Source organism: Kogia breviceps, chromosome 13 (genome assembly GCF_026419965.1).
Source record: "Kogia breviceps isolate mKogBre1 chromosome 13, mKogBre1 haplotype 1, whole genome shotgun sequence".
In the NCBI taxonomy this organism is placed as follows: domain Eukaryota; kingdom Metazoa; phylum Chordata; class Mammalia; order Artiodactyla; family Physeteridae; genus Kogia; species Kogia breviceps.
In genome coordinates, this window is record NC_081322.1 from 72,687,905 (window position 1) to 72,709,717 (window position 21,813).

At 38.7% G+C, this 21,813-nt stretch overlaps 1 protein-coding gene across 7 annotated transcripts; it reads right to left on the minus strand.

Moving 5' to 3' along the window:
* Nucleotides 1-1,866: 1,866 nt before the first annotated feature.
* On the minus strand, nucleotides 1,867-19,006 carry FBXO30 (F-box protein 30). Of its 7 annotated transcripts, XM_067010969.1 has the most exons (5): nucleotides 18,819-18,934; nucleotides 12,364-12,651; nucleotides 8,090-10,139; nucleotides 6,592-6,634; nucleotides 5,884-6,014 (listed from the first exon to the last, which is right to left on the minus strand). In XM_067010969.1, exons 3-5 carry the CDS (start codon nucleotides 10,121-10,123, stop codon nucleotides 5,899-5,901), a joined length of 2,193 nt encoding a protein of 730 aa, XP_066867070.1. In that variant the 5' UTR covers nucleotides 10,124-10,139; nucleotides 12,364-12,651; nucleotides 18,819-18,934; the 3' UTR covers nucleotides 5,884-5,898. The 7 variants fall into 7 exon arrangements, with proteins under 7 accessions (XP_066867067.1, XP_058891983.1, XP_066867066.1 ...); XM_067010966.1 differs by lacking the exons at nucleotides 5,884-6,014; nucleotides 6,592-6,634; nucleotides 18,819-18,934 and adding exons at nucleotides 1,867-4,362; nucleotides 18,941-19,006; XM_059036000.2 differs by lacking the exons at nucleotides 5,884-6,014; nucleotides 6,592-6,634 and adding an exon at nucleotides 1,867-4,362 and having other exon boundaries at nucleotides 18,819-18,950.
* Nucleotides 19,007-21,813: the final 2,807 nt, after the last annotated feature.

Genomic DNA, 21,813 nt, shown 5'->3' on the forward strand with positions numbered 1-21,813 from the left:
TGTACATCTTGAACTTTTTTGTTTGGAAATCAGATCAAATCCTAAAAAAACCCATCACTGAATGATTTTAAACACAATGGATGAGTCACTGGTTTTCTTTAAAGGCATCACTAATACACTCTTGCTTTCTAGGCCTCACAAGCATGTTAAGACTACTAAGAGCTATATTTAGATAACCAGCCAAACACACATCAGAGAAATTATTTCCATCAGAAGGCTTTATCCAGCCTTTTGAGAGAACGAAGGCCAATCGCTTTCTTTCTACTGTAATTCTAAACACCCACCTCTGCAGGTGCCAATTATATCACTTTCCAATGTGGTGTGTCATGCATGAAACAAACATATTTTTTAATGTTTGTATAACTACTCCTTAGAAAATTTTTAAAATAAATAAACTCCATGTCTTTTTAGGTTGGGATGCAAAACATGAAATCTGTTTTGCTTCTGAACACCAAAACCTACCTTCGAATTGCCAGACATTAAAAACCTGTTATAAATATGGTAGTATAAACTACCATATCTTCAAGGATTCCAATGTTAAGGGATAGTTAATAGCAACAACATTGTTGGGACATGTAGCACAGGGTCAAAGACCAAAAAAGATTCTAAACTACTGATAAACCAGAAACCCAATCTTTAATACCTCTTATTGACAGTGTTCCAAGAATTCCTACAGAATTCTTGTAGAACTTAAGCCAGTATCGTTTTACCTCTACTCTATCTTAGAAATCTATGTTCACACGATTCTGCAACCACTCAACAAGAGAATGAACGATGACTAGGCTAAATGTGCTAATGGAACAATCTGCAATTAACCTTGACCAGAAGAAACACTAGTGAAATACTAAGAGTAAATTTGTTACTAGTAAATACTAGCTTTTAAAAAAAATGTCCAACCACCATGGTACCTAATGCATTTTGTCATATGGCTGTAAGATTGAGACAAAATATATCATTAAATTTGATCATTTAGGTAATACTAATGACTATTACTCTTAATTTTGGATCATACATGTAGCTACCTGCACACATATATCTGTTCCAATAACACAGCATTCAGGAGAAGAGCTGGCATAGTCCCAGGATTTCCTCTAAATTCTCATACTTTACCGTGCATCAGATCACTTGGGGAGGCCTTTGCTAACAGATTGCTTGTTCCCACCCCACAGTTTCTGATTCTCTAAGTCTGTGAAGGGGCCCAAGAACTTGCATTTCTAGCAAATTCCCAGATGACGCTGATGGTCCAGGGACCACACTTTGGGAACCACTACTCTTAAGTGAACTGTGATTCTCAGAAGCTACAGAAAGAGAGAAGGACAGAGAGAGAGACAGACGGGGCAGGGGCGGGGGGGTGGGGGGGGCGTTGAGATTAAGCTAATAGGCAATTCTGGGGAAAAAGGCAGAGGAGAAAAGTGAATTCAGATATTTCCCTCCTTCCTAATACCTGCCCTTTATCTTGCTGGTTAGCAAAGACTAAGGTATCAACAAAGGCTTCTCAAATGACAACTTACTTGGCCAAAACACAAACCTTTTCATGCTTAAAAGGTTAGATAGATTGTTCCCATTAAAAGTTTTAGAAAAATAATATTGCCAGAAGCTCTTCAGCCCTTCAATACCCCTAGGTGGGACTACTTTCAAGAAGACACTGAAGGGGCAGAGAAAGCTACCTGATTAGTTTTCTATATTAAAAAAAATAATAATGTTCACCAGTAAAACATGGGTGAGCAATAATAATCAACAAGCAACTCCTACAACATGCAGAAAATCCCCACTACAGAAACAATATAACTGTGTTTGGAATTTGTCGAGCAAGGATTAAAATTTTATTTAAATGTAAGTTTTTTCTTTTTAAGTTACTGAGCCATATAAAGGAAAATATTAATTTTATTAGAATTTGAACAAATGCTGCACAAAGAAAACATTTTAACAAAACAGTATGGTGGCATAAACAAAAAAGAAAACAGCCAAAGACGTGTAAAAGAAATAAAAGGTAGAAAATGTTAAATATCTCATGATCCAGTGTGGAAACATGGAGTCTAAACTTAAAAAAGAAGGATTTTTAAAAAGCACAACCATAAAACAAAAAGTTAATGTTTGTGCTATCCTAACCAGATACATTCTTCAGCAAAACTTTAAAAGGCAGAGTTATATATTTTACAGTATTTGATATCTTATTTCTGACTTTTTCACAGAAAGAGACTGTTTATGTAATTCAAATCTCACAATTGAAATAGTTGGTTTAAGCACTAAGAAATAAGTATTCTTCTAATTAAAATGACAGGTGAGGCAAAACAATTGATTAGTCTTTAATGCTGTATTTTTCAACTGTAGTAAGGCCTTGATCCAACCAAAACAAGTCTTAAAGCAATTCAAAAATTCTTTTGTAATGCCCAGGGAAAGCCTCTGCCCTGCCCGATTGCCACATATGGGAATCAAGAACCTAGTTAATAGAGCATTCTCAGGGACAAATGTAGGAAGAGAAGACAAAATAGTTTTGAAGTTTTTTTAGTAAAGTAACTTGTAACCATTTCAGACTACCAAATGCCACAAGTTACCTAAATTATTTAAGTACAAGTCTCCATCTTTGCAATTTATTTCTTAATACTGATATATTCATTTTTCTAAACTGACCATATCAGGTTAATAACAGTATAAATCAATTTGAAAACCATAATAAAATACCTCAAGAATAGGTCTTCGAATATCTTTCTGTTATATTTTGGTTTTACACAAAGATGCAATTCTTACTTTTTTGGTAGAGAAGTCTATGGAATATTAACCTGGAAATGTTTTAAAGAGACTGTCAACCAAGACAGGTTTCTGCATTTCATGACTGTCATCTTACAAAGATAGCAAATGTCACATTTTTAAATGTCTTAAAACAACATAATTGTGATTTTTATAAACATCAAAAGGCAAAAATTTTAAACACTTGTGATAAAAAGTTAAGCCCTTTGCATTCTGAATATCTGAAATTCATTCACGGAATATGCCCAATTCAAACTTAAAATGAGGTATACAGTCGTCTCAGTATCTGCAGAAGATTGGTTCTACGGTCCCAAAAGTCACAGATGTTCAAGTCCCTTCCATAAAATGGCATAGTATTTGCACATAACCTACGCATACTTCCCATATACTGGAAATCATCTCTAGATTATTTATAGTACCTAATGCAATGTAAATGCTATGTAAATAATTGTAAATATAATGTAAGTGCCATATAAATAGTTGAAGATGAGTGGCAAATTCAAGTTTTGCTTTTTGAAATTTCATGGAATTTTTTTTTCAATTATTTTCCATCCTTTGGTTGAATCCATGGATTTGGAACCTGCAGATATGAAGGGCCAACTGTATTTTCTTCTCTCCAAATATCAAATAACTCGCAAACATATAATACCATACACAGTTTCAAATTAAATTCACAGGATGTTTTGGTTGATTTTGCTTTAACCTGTCACATAAGACACTGCCATGAGTCTCTGGATGTGGCATCTAACCAAAAAAAGCTGCATATGGTCAACTCTCTGTATGAGAGTTGTAAATATGTAAGGCGGAAACATTTTTGTGGACTATTTTTAAAACATGATAAATGGCATTATCACCATTACTCATGATTTTAAATATTATGTATATATTAGAGATCATCTATATATCAACAATTATGTAAGGGGAGAACTAGAAAATAAAAACTTTATAATGGTCTTATGTAGTGTTTAAGCAATTGAATGTTTTCTGAATCTGAATGTTTCTGAATCTGTAAAAATTAGAATCAAAGTTTTGATTTTTGAATGCATAGGTTATAACCCACAGAAAATAATGAGGAATAAATTGTTTGGTCAGGATCTTGTTATTTAAGAAGCAAAAAACGTAAGAACCAAAATATGCACACCACTAAAAATACTAATTCTGAAAATTATGTAGCTAAAAATTAAATCACCCTGTCCAGCAAGTTCCAAAAAATTCACACATTTCAAACATTAAGGCAATTTTTTTCCAACTAAACAGTACTTTATAAAAATATAGGTCACTTCAAAACATTATATACATAGTGACAATGAATTTAGCTAGTTGTAATCTTTAATACATTAATAAAGTGTCACATATTACCAAGAAGTTATACTAGGTGCTTGCATGTATGTGCAAGTGGAATTACAGTATTTAAAGTACAGGTTTTAAAACTGAGCGAAGTGAACGTCCTTCTTTAGTGAGTTCTCGTGTCACACACATACACGGCAATGGGATTGCTTCCTCCCGTTTCTCTACAATATTGTAACTGCATTTCTTCAAGTGGTCAGCCATGCTTAGGATGTCAGCAAATTTCCATTCATTGACAGAACAAAATGCAGTACTGAATCGCCATACCTAGAAGAAAATTCTACCTCAGATTTAAACAAGTCAATTCACAAAAATCAAAACATACTTCTTGCTCTAACTGTTAAGAGAAATTTCTAATATAAAGTTTCAAGTAGTTAGCTACAAAACTGGAAGTAGTAATCCATTTGGATACAAATCTGTTTATCAAATATTTGTAAGATAAATCATTTCTATGACATTATAACTTCAATAAATATAATAACCAAAAAGAAAATAAAAGACAAAGCTCAACATTGAAAATCACATCCAACCTGGCTTACTAATTAAGCAATTTTTATAAAATAGTCAGAGCTACTTCCTAAAATAATGCATATTGTACACCAGTCTTTCATCCTATCCAAATGTCTCTATATATACAGACCTATCCATAGTCTGGAGATATTGACAATACAAGTCTTATTTTTTTCTCCAAGTTTTTCTCCCATTCCTATTACACCATATGAAGTATACTAAAAAATACTCTATTGTGCCAAGGTACTTTTTCTTTTCATTATTTATAAGTAGTAAACGCACTTAGTAATAACGAGGAACACAAGTGCTTCAATTTGTTCAACATGTTTCTGGAAATTTTTATAGAGCTTTTTGTAAAATTAATCATTTTTTAATTCCATATCACTGTAAAATACATTTCTGGGAAAAATATTTATATGCCATCCCTGTTCTGGTAGAAATAAGAACTACTTTCCCTTTTGCCCACTCAGCAGGTCCAAGCCGTGAAGCACTGTCACCTTATAGGTCCAGCAATGACTGTTGTGGCCCCCTCTCATCTTCACAATTTGAAAATATAAAGTTACCTGAACAGAGGTAACAAGCATGAATACAGCAAGACAGGCCTAGGCATCCTAGCTAAGCTAATCAACAAGCAAATATCTAGAGAACATGGAACCCGTGGCAAACAGCAGGTACTCTAGAAAGTAGCTGTGAATTTGAGAAGCCCTCAGCACTCACTAGAGCTTCTCAGAAAAGAATGCTATGAATTGTGGGGTGGCCAGATGCCTTCAAATTCTGAACACAATTATTTTTCAGCCAGCAATAGAACAGTTCAGCACATAAGGTACTTAATTGCTAAACTTCTTAAGGTTATATCAATCACGCTGCATGGAGTCATTTCCCAGATGTCAGTGAAGGCCTGGAGTGTAGCTAACAATAGACATTATAGATTACAATTCCCCATAACCACAAAACTATACTAAGAATTAGGAGTTTTTGTTAAGCTTCACAGAATGAATTTGCTGAAAGATTCAATGGTGGCACACAGTCTCCCTACTTCCACACAGTCAAAGGAGTCTGGTGAAAGAAACTCAGGAAAAAATGGACGGCGCCCATCTCCTGATGACAAGGTTTCTTAGTAATGGGCCAATTTTGCATCCAAGTATACATCAGGTATTTACTTAGTGCCTGCTATATGGGAGGTGCTATGCTAAGCAGTTAATATTTTGGTTCCCAGAGAGTCTCACTTCTCAATGAACTTACAGTCTAATGAAAGAAACTGACAATTCGTCAGTGAATTTCCAAACACCATGGTCAGTGCTTCAGTAGGGGTACACAGAGTAGGAGGTACATAATGGGAGAACACAGAGCAGTGCACCTCCCTAAGGGCTTCAACGGGGTAGGAGTAGGCTTTCTTGACAAAGTAAGATCTGAAGAGTAAGCAGGATATAGCAATGAGATGATGATCACAACCTCCTGGAATAGGTTCCCAGGGTCTGAATCCACCAACTGGACAAGTTACTTAACCTCGCTAAACCTCAGTTTCTTCATCCATGAAACAGGGACAGTAGATTAAATACATTAACGAAAGGAAAGTACACACTGCCTAGAACATCTCAAGTGTTCAAATGTAGGTATCAGGGACAGTGTACTCAAACACCTTAAGGCAAGAAGAAAACATCAGACAACTGTAAGTAAATTCCACGGCTGGAATATAAAGTGACAAAAGGAAACTGAAGAGGTAAGTGAGGACAAGATTATGAAAAGTCTTAAATGTTTCATTAAGGTGTCTGCCTCTACCCCAGGGCAATGGATGGACATTTAAAAAGTTTTCAAGCACTACAGCATAAGAACTGTATTTAAGAAATTATTTATTACTCTACCTCTTCTATAGAGAATATGTTGGAGAGGGACTCAGTTGGAAACAGAAACCCAGTAAGGAAGAGGCTACTGTAGTAACCCAGGAGAGACTAACTAGGGAAACCGCAGTAGAAACAGCAAGCAAACCTGTGAGGTATGAAGAAGGGAGACAACAGGACTCTGTGATTACCTGCATATGGAAATAAAGGGGGGAAAAAAGGGGGTCAACCTTAACTCCCAAATTCCTAGTTTAGGCAGCTTCAGAGATGAAAATGCCATTTTCTGAGATTAAGAGGGGTAGAAAAGTGGAGTAGGTTGGACCTGCTGAGTTTGCTGAAGCTGTGACATAATCAAGTGCAGATGTCCAGGAGATGCTTGTATATAATGGACTGGAGTTCAGAAGAGAAAATGGCCAGGATATACACATGTAATGTGAATAAATGATGGCAATTTAAACTCCAAGAGTAGATGAGGTTTTCTGCAGCAATAAAATCCCCAGAAAATATTTTACCTCATAGGTCAATACTAGTGGGCAAGGACAAAAACTGGCCATGCTCTGAGTGTCTCATCCCAAACGGCAAAAAGACACCAAATCATGTAGAAAATGAAAATACACACATACCCACATATATGCAGCAAGTCTGAAATTTTCTACATAAAATAATTAGTGCGCTCATTTACTGGTCAAAGCTTCAGGAGAACATAAAAGCAGATGCAGAATTCTGAAAAACTGGAGCAATGAGTGAAAATAAGAGAAAACCTAAGGGTGGTAAAAACAAAGTGGCCAGAAATGTGAACCCTGTTCAACCAATGTGAAGTTTATCAAATTTTTTTCTACTTTATAAAATCAAAGTTTCATATTATAAATGTTCTAAAATGAAAAAACACCTTCAATCAAAGGTATTTGTAATGCCTTCCAGTTTCTATTGGATAGTACCTCAGACAGAAGCTGGGCAAAAGTAAGATATCACAGGAGGAAAATGGTGGAGACAGGATTTCTTCCCAATCTGCAACACTCCCTTGTACTGTACTGAACGCAGAGTCAACAAATCAAATCCTACTGCTCTTACCTCCCCTCAGACTAGCACATTCCACATCCATCCATTTACTTTCTCTACACCCCAAATACTCCACTGGTCACTTACTGGGAGTAGATTTGTTTTCATGTCTCCTTATTTAAGTTCTCCCTGTGATAACCAAGTTCTAAGAAAGAAATTGCTAACAGTGGACCAAAACTGCCAATTGCAAGCAGTAAAAAACCTTCTCCTTGCTTCCTCCATTGTCCTATGGTGAAAATGTTTCCGATGGAGCCCAAATTAGAAGGTGGCTAACATGGACTCAAGAAAAGGGAGTTGTTACAGAAGTAACTAGGTACAGAACCCCTCAACTGAAAAACTGCAAGTGGCCTCTGTCGCATGACCTCAGAATCTAGTTCTAGGATGTCTGCACTAAATAAGTGATTATGACTAACAATTCTAACTATTCTTGCTTTCGTTATAATTATTAAAAAGTCTGTCATCATACTGAATTATTAAGTTTTAAGGATGGTCAATTTTGCAACAAGGTTAATTTTATTAATTCAGCAACATTATTAAGTGCCTATTATATGTTAAATAAGGGACTGATACAATTAAATTAAACCAACCTTTTCTTTTATCTGCCATGATGAATTTCCTTCTGGATACTTCCTTTTCCCCCACTGCAGTATGACCATTCCACGAGACTGAAGAAGACTGCCACACACATCCCTCATTAACTTGGATACACATGAGAGCTGGCACAAACTGAAGCCATCAAGAAAGCCTGCAATATGTTGCAGGACTTCAAAAGGAAGACTACTTAGATGGTCACTGTGTAATCCCAACACACAGTTTCTAGCAGGCTCTATTAACACTGTAGATACAGATGGCTGAACTCCAAACGACCTCAAATGGCGGTCATGTATAATCTTTGCTCCTTGTGTTGATGGACAAAATCTACGCTGAGAATAGGTACAACCATAATATGCCAAAGGACACCTCTGTTCCATCCAGCCATTGAGTCCAGCATGAATGTCACCATGCACGTTCTTAAAATGTGATGAAAATTCTTTTCTTCTAAATAACTGTCCACAAACAAATGTAAACATTGGACGCTGCTTGGGTTGGTACCTAGCAACACATTCCAATACTAAATCCAGCCCAAGTGTCTGAAAAGGACTTGGATTTGAAAGCTGTGGGTTGGCATGATCACAAGCTGAAGCTGAAGCTATTTCCCCAACCATTGTATTTGTAGCTAATATGGCAGACGGAAGTGAAAAAGTCTGAGTCCCAAAGTCGATGTGATAAACATCAACCATGCGACTATCAGATATACCCCTCCCACCTGGAGAATCTCCTAGACAAAACAGTAATGCTGCTGTGATTAGATCTATTCCTTGGAGACCCATTGGATCTTCTGCAACTTCCAAATCTGACGTATCTACTGCTTTATCTTCCTTTGGTTTAGACCAACATGAATTAGAAAGAAACTTGAATGAAGGAGGAGGACTGAAAGATAAGACATCCACATTCCTTAGGTCCCCTAAGTCTACTTTTTTCCAACACAAGTCTTCATCATCATCTGGCATGAGGATATGCTGAACTGTGCCATTAGGCAAAGCGTTAGATGGTATTACTTCCCTAACTTGTGCTGCTACTGAAAGTGAACTAGAAGGTTCTGAAGGGCCATCTGATGCTACACATTCTCTATTTGTTAAGTTACTTTGTTTTGAGTCACTATGTAAATTCTGATTCTGCTCAATGACCTGTGCACATATATTTTCCAAAGGGAAGCCATTACAAAGAGCAGAAGTGCCGTAAGAACTGGCATCCAAGTCACATAATAAGTCACTTGAACCATTTTGCTCAGACTGGGCATTCTGACTTGTGTCATTATGGTCAATCCCACCTACTGCTCCTATCTCATCCTCATAAACATGGTCCTGGTCTTTCAAGTTTCTGTTCTGTAAGCTTTCTCTGCCATTTTCTTCTTCTTTCATTTCATTTGGGGAAGCACAAAGACTCGTACTTAACATGCCAACGTCTCTTGTGGCGGTATTCAGGATATCTAAAGCAACAGCCAAACTTCTGGTTGTTTCAACAGTAGCTTGATAAAGTGCACCATAAGAGTCTTCATCAACAGACACCAAACCATTAGTATGTGGTATTTCTGGGACACTTGATTGAACTGAGATCTGTTCTCTAGGTTCTGATACTTTATCCATTGCTTTTGACATCATGGTGGCTACTTTGAGAGACTCTAAGAGCATCCTTTGGTCTTGAAGGGCCAAGGCCATATCTAATTGTGCCACTTCATCAACATCTCTGCTTAGATTTTCATACGATTTCCGGTCTGCGTAACTAACTGGCCATCGGTTCCACTCCATAGTACAGCACACCACACTTGCAGGACACATTTCTAGATGTTCGGCAACTTTATTTCGAGCCATTGTAAATGGACATCCAAAGTCACTATTTAAGCAAGGCATTCGTTCCAATGGACATAAAAGTCGATGCTCATCAGCTTTACAAGAATGGAAAACTGCTCCACAAACCAATGGACAACCTATCAAGTCACAGGAAATCCCAGGCTCTGGTCTGGTCATACACCGTCTGCTGACACAATTCACACAGTGAGAGTGCTGCAGCTCCTCCTCCATAATGGCCAGTCCAGCTCTAGTTATTGAGATGGAAAAGAAATAAGAAGTTAGGCAAAAAGTGGTCACTTTCTAAAAATTGTTTTAAGGAAAAACATCAAATCATGAAGGTATATTGGCTTATATGAGGATGAAATATATAAAATAAACATTTAACAAGTTTATTTGACGTACAATCAATCCATCTTGAAACAGATTAAGCACTTCAATTCAAGAAGCAAGTCAAAAGTTCATTTTTATATACCATATAACAATCTGCCCAACAGGCCAAACATTTCAAAACATAATACTTAAATTCTAGTATATTGTGTAGTATATAAATTAATGCCAAAAACCAGTTAATGAATATTTAACTTTTAGATTTCAAAGAATGCTTTAGCTTTTACCTTTTTAATTTTAACTGAACTGATTATGATGTACCCAACATTGCAGAGACCTCATCATATTCCTAAAAGAGAATAATCTGAATTTCATGAATATACTTAACTAAAACCTGATTAGATGTTTTCTTTAATATTCCCTCCAAATATATAAATTCATGTAAGATTTCATCTATTGACCTCTCCTTCTATCTATACCTTAATAAATTCTACAACAAATAAAGAGAGTAAGCCTTAATTAAAACAAAGAGGGCATTTATCCAAAAAATGTAAGTTCTAGCTCCACTTCTGTGGCAGTGGGCAAATCACTTACTTCTGAGGGCCACAGTTTCCATTCATTCATTCAACACCTATTTATTGTTTAAATGCCATGTACCAGACTCTGTGTTTGGTATGGCAACGTGAAGATTAGAAGTCATGGTGCCTCCTCTCAAGAAGCTTCAGCAGGAGGTCAGAGATGAAAGTAAAATCATGTCACATTTTTATATGATCAATATGACAGAGGAAATCAGTATGGGTGGGGGGTAGAGAAGAATTCACAGTAGTCTTGAAAGATGAGAAGTCTTAAGCACAGGAGGGTAGGGTTAGAAAGGAAGAGAGGCATTCAATGCTGAAGTAACAGCATATGCAAATACAGAAAAGCATGAATTCATGTTGAGGGAACCTCAAGTTTCCCAGTATTGCTGGATCACAACGTGAAATGCAAAGTAGCTGTGCGAGATGAGGTGGGACAGGAATAAGAAAAGTTACGGAAAGTGTGTTATATGCTACTGGAAGGAGTTCAGACTTTAAGTAGTCAGAAACCACTGAGGATTTTAAGCAGAGAAATAGTATCCACAAAATAACATGAGAGGATTACAGATAACTAATGTTCTTTCCTGCTGTTAGCAAGAAAAATTTTATACAATAAAAGAGAAAGTATTGGCACAATGCACTGATTTACTTATAATTACTTAGCCTATTCAATGTCTTATTTCTATAATCTTCAACTTCCTTATTGGCTTGTTCCTATTAGCAGCAAAAACTTAAAAGACTATTTCATCTTTAAAAACATATATAATAGGGCTTCCCTGGTGGCGCAGTGGTTGAGAATCCGCCTGCCGATGCAGGAGACACGGGTTCGTGCCCTGGTCCGGGAAGATCCCACATGCCGCGGCGCAACTGAGCCCGTGAGCCATGGCCGCTGGGCCTGTGCGTCCGGAGCCTGTGCTCCGCAACGGGAGAGGCCACAACAGTGAGAGGCCCGCATACCGCAAAAAAAAAAAAAAAAAAAAAAAAAAAAAAAAAAAAAAAAAACATATATAATAAAGCAATATCCCCCTTTTGCTGTTTTTTTTTCCTTTTCAGTCAAGCTTTCAAAAGAAATACAACAAACAAACCCTGTTAACTTCCCATATACTCTTCAGCCCTCTAATGTGGCTTTACTTTTACCACCACTCATTAAAACCGCTCTATCGAGATCCTCAATGCTAAAGCCAAACAGCATTTTTTCCAGACCTCATCTTCCTGAGCCATTATATCATTTTGTTGACTAATTCCTCCTTTCTGAACTACTATCTTTCTTTAGTTTTTATAGTCTCACATTTCCCTGGTTTTCCCCCTACCTCTTTGGTTATTCCTTAATCTTTTCTTCTAAAATATTACTCTTCTTCAGGGATCCATGTCATTTCTGGTTCATTCTATACATTCTCCCAGGGTGTGCTCTCAATTTCTCAAAAGCTTCAATTACCACTTATACGCTAAAAACTCATTTATACCTCCTGCCCAGATCCCTCTTCCAAACTTCAGATCTCTACAGCTACTTATTTATTATATAAGTAAGTATATATGTGTATAAGTGTATATGGCACACAGGCAACTCACCTCACAATTTTCCAAATTAAATTAATAATAATTTTCTGGTTAAGAAGCCGATTCTTAACCTATTTTCTTCACTTTAGTGCATAAAATCTTGCTAGTTCTCTCACATACTCTCTTCCATAAATTCTATCTTACTTCTAGGTGGCTAATGTAAACTAATTATTCCCCAAATTGCGATTTCTTTTTCTCCAGTCCAGGCTTGATTTTCCTCAAACTCAAACAGCAAAAGTCTACTATTGACGAGCTTTGTTGATTAAGTAGAAAAGTTCTGAGTTGATATGATGGTGCGAACTGATGCCAGGGACAGAAAAAAAACAAGGTACACATTTAACAACAAAACTACATTTTAAAACTGTGTTTAAAAATTACAAATGAGGGGCTTCCCTGGTGGCGCAGCGGTTGAGAATCCGCCTGCCGATGCAGGAGACACGGGTTCGTGCCCTGGTCCGGGAAGATCCCACATGCCGCGGAGCGACTGAGCCCGTGAGCCATGGCCGCTGGGCCTGCGCGTCCGGAGCCTGTGCTCCGCAATGGGAGAGGCCACAACAGTGAGAGGCCCGCATACGGAAAAAAAAAAAAAAAAAAAAAAAAAAAAAAAAAAAAAAAAAAAATTACAAATGAGTTAAATACTTCTGAATGTTTATCCCTATAAATTTTAAAGCTAAAGACAGAACCTATAAATTGAAGACAGGCTAAAAAGGGTCAAAATAGAAGAAATGACAGACTAATGATGACATCTGTAAGTTAAGCAAAGAGAAACTTTAATAAGAATTAAGACAAATTTTACTGGGTGATTAGATTGTGAAAACAGCTGTAGCTTTCTTATTTTACAACAACTAGACTCAGTTCATCTCACATGCTGAAGGTTATAAACGTGACTGTTACTGAGAGAAACCTAAAAACACAAGCAGTTCCAACAGAAGTGACCAAGGCTCTCAAAACTAGTAGGAACACCTTATGTTACATGCACATCACATGATTATACCAGGCAGAACACATCTCAAAACATCGCTTAATTCAAAAGTGTTTAAAATAGCAACTGTTACAAACAACTGAGTTAAATGCAAAACAGCAACAACTTTGAAAGGTAAATAGAAGTAGAGGGCTCTCAAGATTCAAAATAAATACCCTCTTCCACACTATTCCCCCTCTGAATAAAATAAATGATTAAAAAAAATAATAATAGAAATAAAGGCACCCACAGCAATGAGTCCACAACATTTATTATTTACTGAAGTAGACTTAAAGGAAAAGGGAACACTATGTACCTACTTTATCCTTCTTTGTAGAATCATGTCAATGTCACTTAATCCTCCTAACAACCCAGAGAAAACTGAGGTACAGAGAGGGTAAGTGACTTACCCAAGGTCATCTACCTAGTAAGTGGCAGAGCTAGGATTGAAATCTGTATCTCATCAATACATATGGGCAATAACAGATATGCTTACTTATAAAGTTTAAGAAAATAAGACAGCACTTCAGTAACTTGGTGATCCAATTTTAAGATGGTATTTGAGGAATGGAGGTTACACAACTTTGCTTGTAGTTTATTCCAACACTTAATCACCCTTGGGTCAAGAAAGTCTTTTTGGACCTTTCTAATTATAATAGCACATTACTTTGCTTTGAACGTAAGTGTTTTAAATTATTTTTAAAATAACTTACATTTATAATGCTCAGTATAAACATATGAAATAGTGCAAATTTAACCATTCTCAAAACAGCCATACAAAGAAGGAATCAAGTTTAAGTCCATTTTACAATTAAATATATTAAGTAATAAGTATTTTTCAAATGCAGTAGACAATACCCAAAAAGTATTCTGGGGTACTGTTTCAGAATTTAAAAGTTCCAAGTCCACCCTCTTTCAAGACCGCTATTATCAAATTAAATATGCCTCCAAAAAGTATCGCACAATTGCTCACGAATCCTATGAAACGGGTTTAAAATGTCAATCCCTGATTTATCAGCTGAACAGTGACACAGCAGGTCCAGCAGAAAACTTGTTGCTAAAACTGAGGCTTCAAGTTCAAGATGAGCTTAATTTAAAACTCCTCAGTATTAACTTTAAAAAAACTCTCTTGAAAAAGAATCTTAACGTTCCAAATAACATATCTATTTACACTTAAAGTTGAATGACTGGAAAAAGTTTCATTAGACTAGAAAATACTGTAAAAGATTAAATGCTTTACAATAGTTTCAATTTTCTCTAACAGAAATTCTAAGCCAACTCATAATCTGTGGCTGACAAGCAATCCATAAAAACAATTTAAGGCACTTTCACATACTATGAAATTAGACTTTGTTTTAAGGCTATTTCTAGACAGAAGGATATTGCCCTCAAAAAAGAATTCCTTTATTTTTCCAAATTCATTACAATACATAAGGTGATAAATAAAGAAAGCACTGCAAATCAGCGCGATTTTAAATATGCTAAATCAAGTCACCCAAATATTCAACACAGCTTGCTCAGGCTGTTCTTAATGTCTGCCTCTGCCTCCAAGAGACAGACAGACACACACATACACACTCCTTTCCTTGCCCAACTGTTACCTCAAATCTTTATCAGCTTAAATGTCACTTTTCCACATACCCAAAGGCAAGGTATGGTATGGATTCCATATTATACTTATGTGCTCATTACACACTGCATTTTTCCTTGGTAATACTAGTCATAACTTGAAGTAAATCATTACCCTGTTCAATATCTATCTCCACCGGAAAACTATAAGCTCCACAAAGGAGGCACCATCTCCATCTCATTCATTCCTGTGTTCCCTGTATTCAAAACTGTGCCTCAATTAGAGCCTCACTTATCGAAAATGAAATTATTATAATACAAGAAATAACCAGATGGATTCCAAAACAATTCTTGACTTCACAGAAAACTACATACTTCATAAATCTAGAATTAGTCAACCAGATTGAGTCAAAATTACCTCATTGTACCAGCTATAAAAAGTCAAAAGTACTCAAACATTTATTGAGCATCTAGGTGAGATGTTCCAGGCATTTTATATGAAATAAGCTAAACTGTTCATCAAAAAAGCAAATTAAAGGGAAAAGTAAATCAAGTAAAATTAATTTCAATATTCCATTGTTCTAAAATCTTTAAAAATAATAGTAATAAAAGTCACAAAAGGGGCTTCCCTGGTGGCGCAGTGGTTGAGAGTCCACCTGCCGATGCAGGGGACACGGGTTCGTGCCCGGGTCCGGGAGGATCCCACATGCCGCGGAGTGTCTGGGCCCCTGAGCTATGGCCGTTGAGCCTGCGCGTCCGGAGCCTGTGCTCCGCAACGGGAGAGGCCACAAAAGTGAGAGAGGCCCGTTTACCGCAAAAAAAAAAAAAAAAAATAGTGCACTATTTAAATTCCTTAATCAACCCTGCAGTCTGATTACAGGTTACTGACTATAGAGGCATTAGATTCAAAAAGAAAAGCAGAGGTGGAGGTGTCTGCATGTGTGCAGCTGCCTGAGTATATAGAGGGTGAGGAAAGGAAGCTCAGAAAAGGAAGTGGTGTCAGCCTACTTCCTTAATATTACAATTAATATGATATTAGATAAAAAAGAATTCCACTGAGACAATAAAAAGGTGCTTCAATGTAAGGCTGAAATGGAACTATAGACATACTTGTTCAATTAGTTAACCATAATCACAAGTAGGTCTATGACTGAAATTTCATACTTAGCAATCACTTTTAATTCCTCCGGAGCAAGTCTCATCCTTCTTGTATAGTTGGAGGTGCTACTGAATAGTAAATACAAACATTTGCTGGCTGGTTTACTGATCAGGTGCACTCAGTTTTAAAAACCATAATAAATCTACAACCTCAGGTGGATGTTTTATTTCACTGGTTTAACAAAGGGGGATGAGGTACCTACACAAGATTGAAAATCCAAGATCATTAAACTCCCAACTCAAAGCAGTGCCCTACTGATGAGTCCAAAATGGCTAAATTGGTTACACTGTATACATTCTTTTATTAAATTTTGGTTCTGACTTTTTATTTACAGAATGATGACCTAACTATATGGAATTTTGTTTTCAACTTTTCACCCTTCCATTTCTGATATAATCACAACATACCTCCTCCATTTCTAAATATGGACATGGGTAGCTTATTCCAAAGTGGAAGTCCTAACTACGTGCAATTGTTCTCCACTAAATAAGCAAACAAAATTACTGCAGACTTACATCAGAAATTAAAATAACATATATTAATAAATATTTAATATTCATACCAGAAGCTATTTGAGCTGAGACTCAGATAAAAATAATCCACCGAAATGGTGGAACTCAGCTTATTAAAAGGGGCAGCATGGCACAGGGGAATACGGGCTTCCAAGGAATCTCAGCTTTGTGACCTTGAGGCAATTACTGTGCTGTGAAAACAACCTCGTACTCCACAAAAGTCGGCTATAATATGCGTGTGTCCAGTAAGATACAAACACGCATTCCTCAGAAAACAGACGCACCCCGCTTTACAGAACCGCCACATCCGCATGCACAAACCGTTACGTACAATCATTTTTACATCAGGTCATTTATACTTAGCAAGCTGATTAAAAGCAATCATATGAGGAACTACCTGATGCTAACATTACCCACTCTTAAGAAAAAGACATACCCTTTTTGTAAAAGATTTTCACAGACTGGGTTGTAATTAAGAGATGCTCATCTGTATTTAACTCTCTAGCTATCTACAGTGTAAAAACCACCAGTCCAAGGTCAATCCCACCTATTTCATCAAAATAAATTTGAAATTAAATATTTTATACAGCCTTTTGACTGAAGACTTTAATATTGATGAATTCTACCTATACAATGTCATTCCACAGCACGGTAGTCATGGTAACTTAGTTTAAAAATTTATCAAAAACCATATAGAGTAGCATAAGGCTGATGCCATTAAAAGTCACATTTCAGTAATATATTACATCAGACAGTAAACACATTAAAAAAAGGCCTATTTTGGTGACCTTAAAGCACCTCTCTAACTATATACATTATCTCAAAATACGTATTATTTTTGTTCAACAGCGTATTTTATTAGGACACTTGGTATATATTTTTTAAAGTCTCCAATGCTAACCATAGAGAAATACTGGATTGAAATTAAATATCCAGCACACTTGGAATGCATAAAAGTTTGCCTATATCGGAAACTTCAGTTCTCTGGTAACACTCACCAAACTCCACCCACTAACATTTCCAGAATCACACACCAAAAAAGCTAAGTCACCGCATTAAACTACCAGATAAAAACAAATTGACAATTTAAAAAGTTAGCAAAACACCATATTATCCCCAATTAAACTTCTGTAGTAAGAAACAGTGACCAAGCATAAAGAACAGTGATTCAGCGAAAACTGCATACTGAAAAACTGAACCCTTAGAAAAACCCTCATCTTACACTTTATGCTACTCTTCTCCCTTTTGCCCGTCAACAACTTTGGAAAAGCTTAATAAATATGAGCAAATGAAAAATTCTGTTAATATAATTTACTAGGTCTCTAAACGACACAAAACTGTACTGAAATGTAGCAAATAGAAATGAAAAGCTAAGAAAGCTTGGGGTTTTGTATTTACAGTTTTAAGATAATCTACTCTGATACCAGCATGCCCATAAATAACTTCATCTTGGATCCCAGTCAACAAAGTAATTTTGGAATAAAAGGTCAATTCCTTCCCAAGCATCTTTTATCCGAGACTTACGACATGGCTCAGAAAGAAAAACAAGACACAGGGAGAGGGGACTGGAGTACCCCATGGTAAACAACACGCTGTTCTGTCTCTATTCTCTAAATACACGTGTAAAAAACATACTCAAAGGAGATTAAACTCAATGTGCACTCTATGGCCCCCTTCCAAGCAGTGCATTTCCACAAGACAGGACACAAATAACTTGGAAATGGTCACACGCCTCAGATCTATAAAATCAGGATGTTTCTCTTTAGTAGGGACTGAGGCTAAGACTAAGATCCTCTCACTTCCATGAATGGAAAAGTTACCAACTTAACTCATCCCGTGGAGACAGTTGATGATGCCTCCCAGTCTTACTTTAACCCGTCTGTCCCCAAACAAAGCAAGTTTCTATAGGGCAAAAGGAAAGAGAAGCCAGGGTTTCGAGGTTCCTGGGGCCCCCTAAGTTTAACTCCGGCTTCACCCCCCCTCCCCAACACACAGACACGCGAGCCCGGGTGGCACGGGGGTCGGCCCTCGGGGCCTGGGTCGCCATTTGCTGGAGGCCTCCACGGCGGGCCGGGCAGCGGGCTGGGCGCGGACGCCCACGCTGCCTACTTCCTCTCGGCGCCCGGACGGGGCCGCGTTTGCTCCGCCCCAGGCCCGGCCCGCCGTCCCCACGGCCGCCTGCACCCCGGCCGCGGGCCTCGCACTGCCCGGCCACCGCCTCCGGCCCCGGCGCAGACCGGGCGGCGCCGGCCTCCCCGACACTCACCGGCCGGCCCGGCCGAACCGCGGTCCAGACCCTGGCTGCCGTGGCCGCCGTGCCCAGCTGCTCCCCGCTGTCCCGGCGCCGCTCCGCGCCCCACACCCCCGTGCAACCCGCCTCCTCCTCGCCTCTCTGCCCAGCCGGGCCGCCGCCTTCTCCCTCCCCCGTCTTCCTCCTCCTCCTCCTCCTGCAGCTCCTCGGCCTGCTCTCCCGGAGCCGATCCTCCCTACCCTTCCCACCCCGCCCAGCTCTGCCCCGCCCACCCGGCCGGGCCCCTGGGCCCGTGGCAAGCTGGGCGGAGACGCGCACGCCAAGCCCGAAGGAGACGCTCACGCCGAGCTCGGCGGGGACGCGCACGCCGCCCACCAACACTCCCCCGCCTCCCCGGAAGGGACGTGACCGAGACGCAGGTCCAGAGAAATCTGGTGTCTGCGCCTCTCCCTAGGGGGTTCCCACCGGGCCCCACATGGCTCCTGCCCAGCAGGTCTACCAAATCCTGTTCGATTTTAGGATGCTGTATTCCTGAAAGGAATCCTAGACACGTAGTTTTGGAAATGGGGAGAATAGGCCCAAGAAGAGTGACTTGTTTAACTCCCTAAATGGTAGCAGAAGCAGCCCAAATCCCTTATCTCTGGGTGCATCGGTCTTCCCATTAGGTCACATTTAGGAAAAAACGGGGCAGCTGTCCTTGAATCTTTGATGATCAGGCCTTCCTGCCGGCTTACCAAAAGTGCCCCAGTCCCGTGACTTAGTGCCCGGATTCTTGTAGGTTCTACCTGCCCTGGGACCGAGCTCAGCCCAACAGGATTCAGGCGTCGCGAATCTTTTCTGGAGCCCTGGTGGGGCAGCCCACCAAGGTCTGCTTCTGTGAGGGGCTGTAATCCTCCACACATTGCAGGATATTTTACAAAAGGATTGAAGAAATGTCACAGGGCTATATCAGAGAATTGGGGTCCACTTCCCCGCTACTACTACCACGCCTTGGTCCAAGGCCAAGGGACAGAAGGGACAGTGATTCCAAGTGCTGGGAGTAGGTGTCCCTCATCCTCTCACCTCTACCCCAGTGTCCATCCCGCAGACTCCTGTCCAGTTCTAAGGCAAGAAAAGTATAAAGAGAAGACGGCTGTAATCCTGCCCTTGCCAACGGGGGCAGAGACAGGAAAACACTGTTCTGTAATCCTTTGTGTGACTAGGTTTTTACCCACAACTGGTGTGTCTTCGAAAACAGATCGCACATGATTTGTCATGCTGAGAAATGGCTCTCAGACATTTAGATTTTAAAGAACTTTTTTTTTTTTTGAGCTGGAAGAAGAACTTAGATTACTGGTTTTTAATTGTGCTAAAAAAGACAGTAAAGATTATACCATTCGTATTAGTGCCTCATTTCCTAAATGAAAGGCGATCATAACACCAATTATTAAGCAAGGACATAATCACCCAGTAAAGGTTAGTTCTTTAAATGAATAAATTTAGCTTTTTGAAAAATTCAGTCTATTTTTCTTATTTTGTCTAATTTGGCTGCAGATGGGCCCTGGTCCTTAGTCCTGAGTTTTAGAGCCACTGTCCAGAGAACTAGACAGAACAGACAGTGAAGCAGGCAGATGACCCTGCAGGAGAAGATGTGGGTTCCAGCTGCTACACTTGTCCTCCTTTGTTTACTGTCCTAGACTGAGTCACACATCTGCCCTGTGCCTTAGCCGTCCTCCTATCAAATGAGGGGACTAGCATAGATGACCTCTGAAGCCCTTTCCAGCTTTAAAATCTCTTGATTCCATGTTTATACTTATTGAAATCTGGGGCTTTCCCCTTTACTAAGTCACCTAGCTGACACGGGATCACCCCCCCCACTCCCTCAAGCTGAGTCATTTAGGCTGTAAACCTCACAGTCTTCTTTGCCCCCTCCATCTCAATAATTTCCTGTGTCCAGGCAATTTAAAAATAACACCTTGTTTCCTGTCCTGTCCATTTATTCCTGTTACCATCCTAGGCAAATTTGGACTTCTGCTGTTGCTGAACCAGTCTTTCCTCCTCCAGTGCTTCCCACTTCTAACCCACCACCATCATCATTCTTCCTAAGACATCCATTTCATCTTGTCATTTCTCTATTCAGATATCTGTGATGGCTATCTAATGCTCATGGGGTAATTCTCAACTCCTGTTGAGAATTGAAGTAAATCTTGAAGTAAATCTCTCTTTCTAGCTTGATTAGTTTCCATGTTTTCTCCATCAAACACTATACACGTCCAATTCCAAGTCATTTGTGGTTGTGTAATAATAATGCCTGAACTTCCTCCCTCTTAACTATGCAGCTCTAACCCCATGTCCTCTGTGAGGGACTTCTGTAGCACATACTACCTATTTTCAGCACTTTGACCTGTGCTTCTCGCCACTGTTACCTGCTTCACAAATGTATGTCAGCTTACAGATATCTCCAGACCCACGGAAGCATGTTTTGCATTATTTTTGTATCTCCCCTCAGTATCTAGCATACCTCCTGTATAATGTAGATGCTTAATGATTATTTGTCACTTCCCAAACAAATAAAATGTATGCTTCTCTCATTTCATCCTATCCCCATTTTTACTTTCTGTCCTATGTTCTAACTCCTCAGAGAATCTTCTCTTGGTAACTTTTAAGAAAATGTATCTTAAAGTTTAGTAACAAGCAGAAAGAATGCCAGCAATCACAAATTTCCTCAAATATGCTCTTTTCTCTACGAGGCATGTATTTGACATGGACTTCTAGAACAAAGCTATCATCTGTGTGGTTTAACCATGGAAAGAAGTGACAGCAACCCTGGCAATTTAAAGTAAAAAACGAAGAAAGAGCAGTATTAGGTTTGACCTACCAACTGCCCTAAAAAAGGAGGGCCTTTGCGTCTCCTCAAATCACACTCTGCAGACCATCTCTCACAGACTTAGCTCCTAGTGGTTTTTTTTAGAGGCCATTTTCAAGTTTGAGAAGGTGTAAAAACCATAAGAGTAAAAATAACACCAGAAAT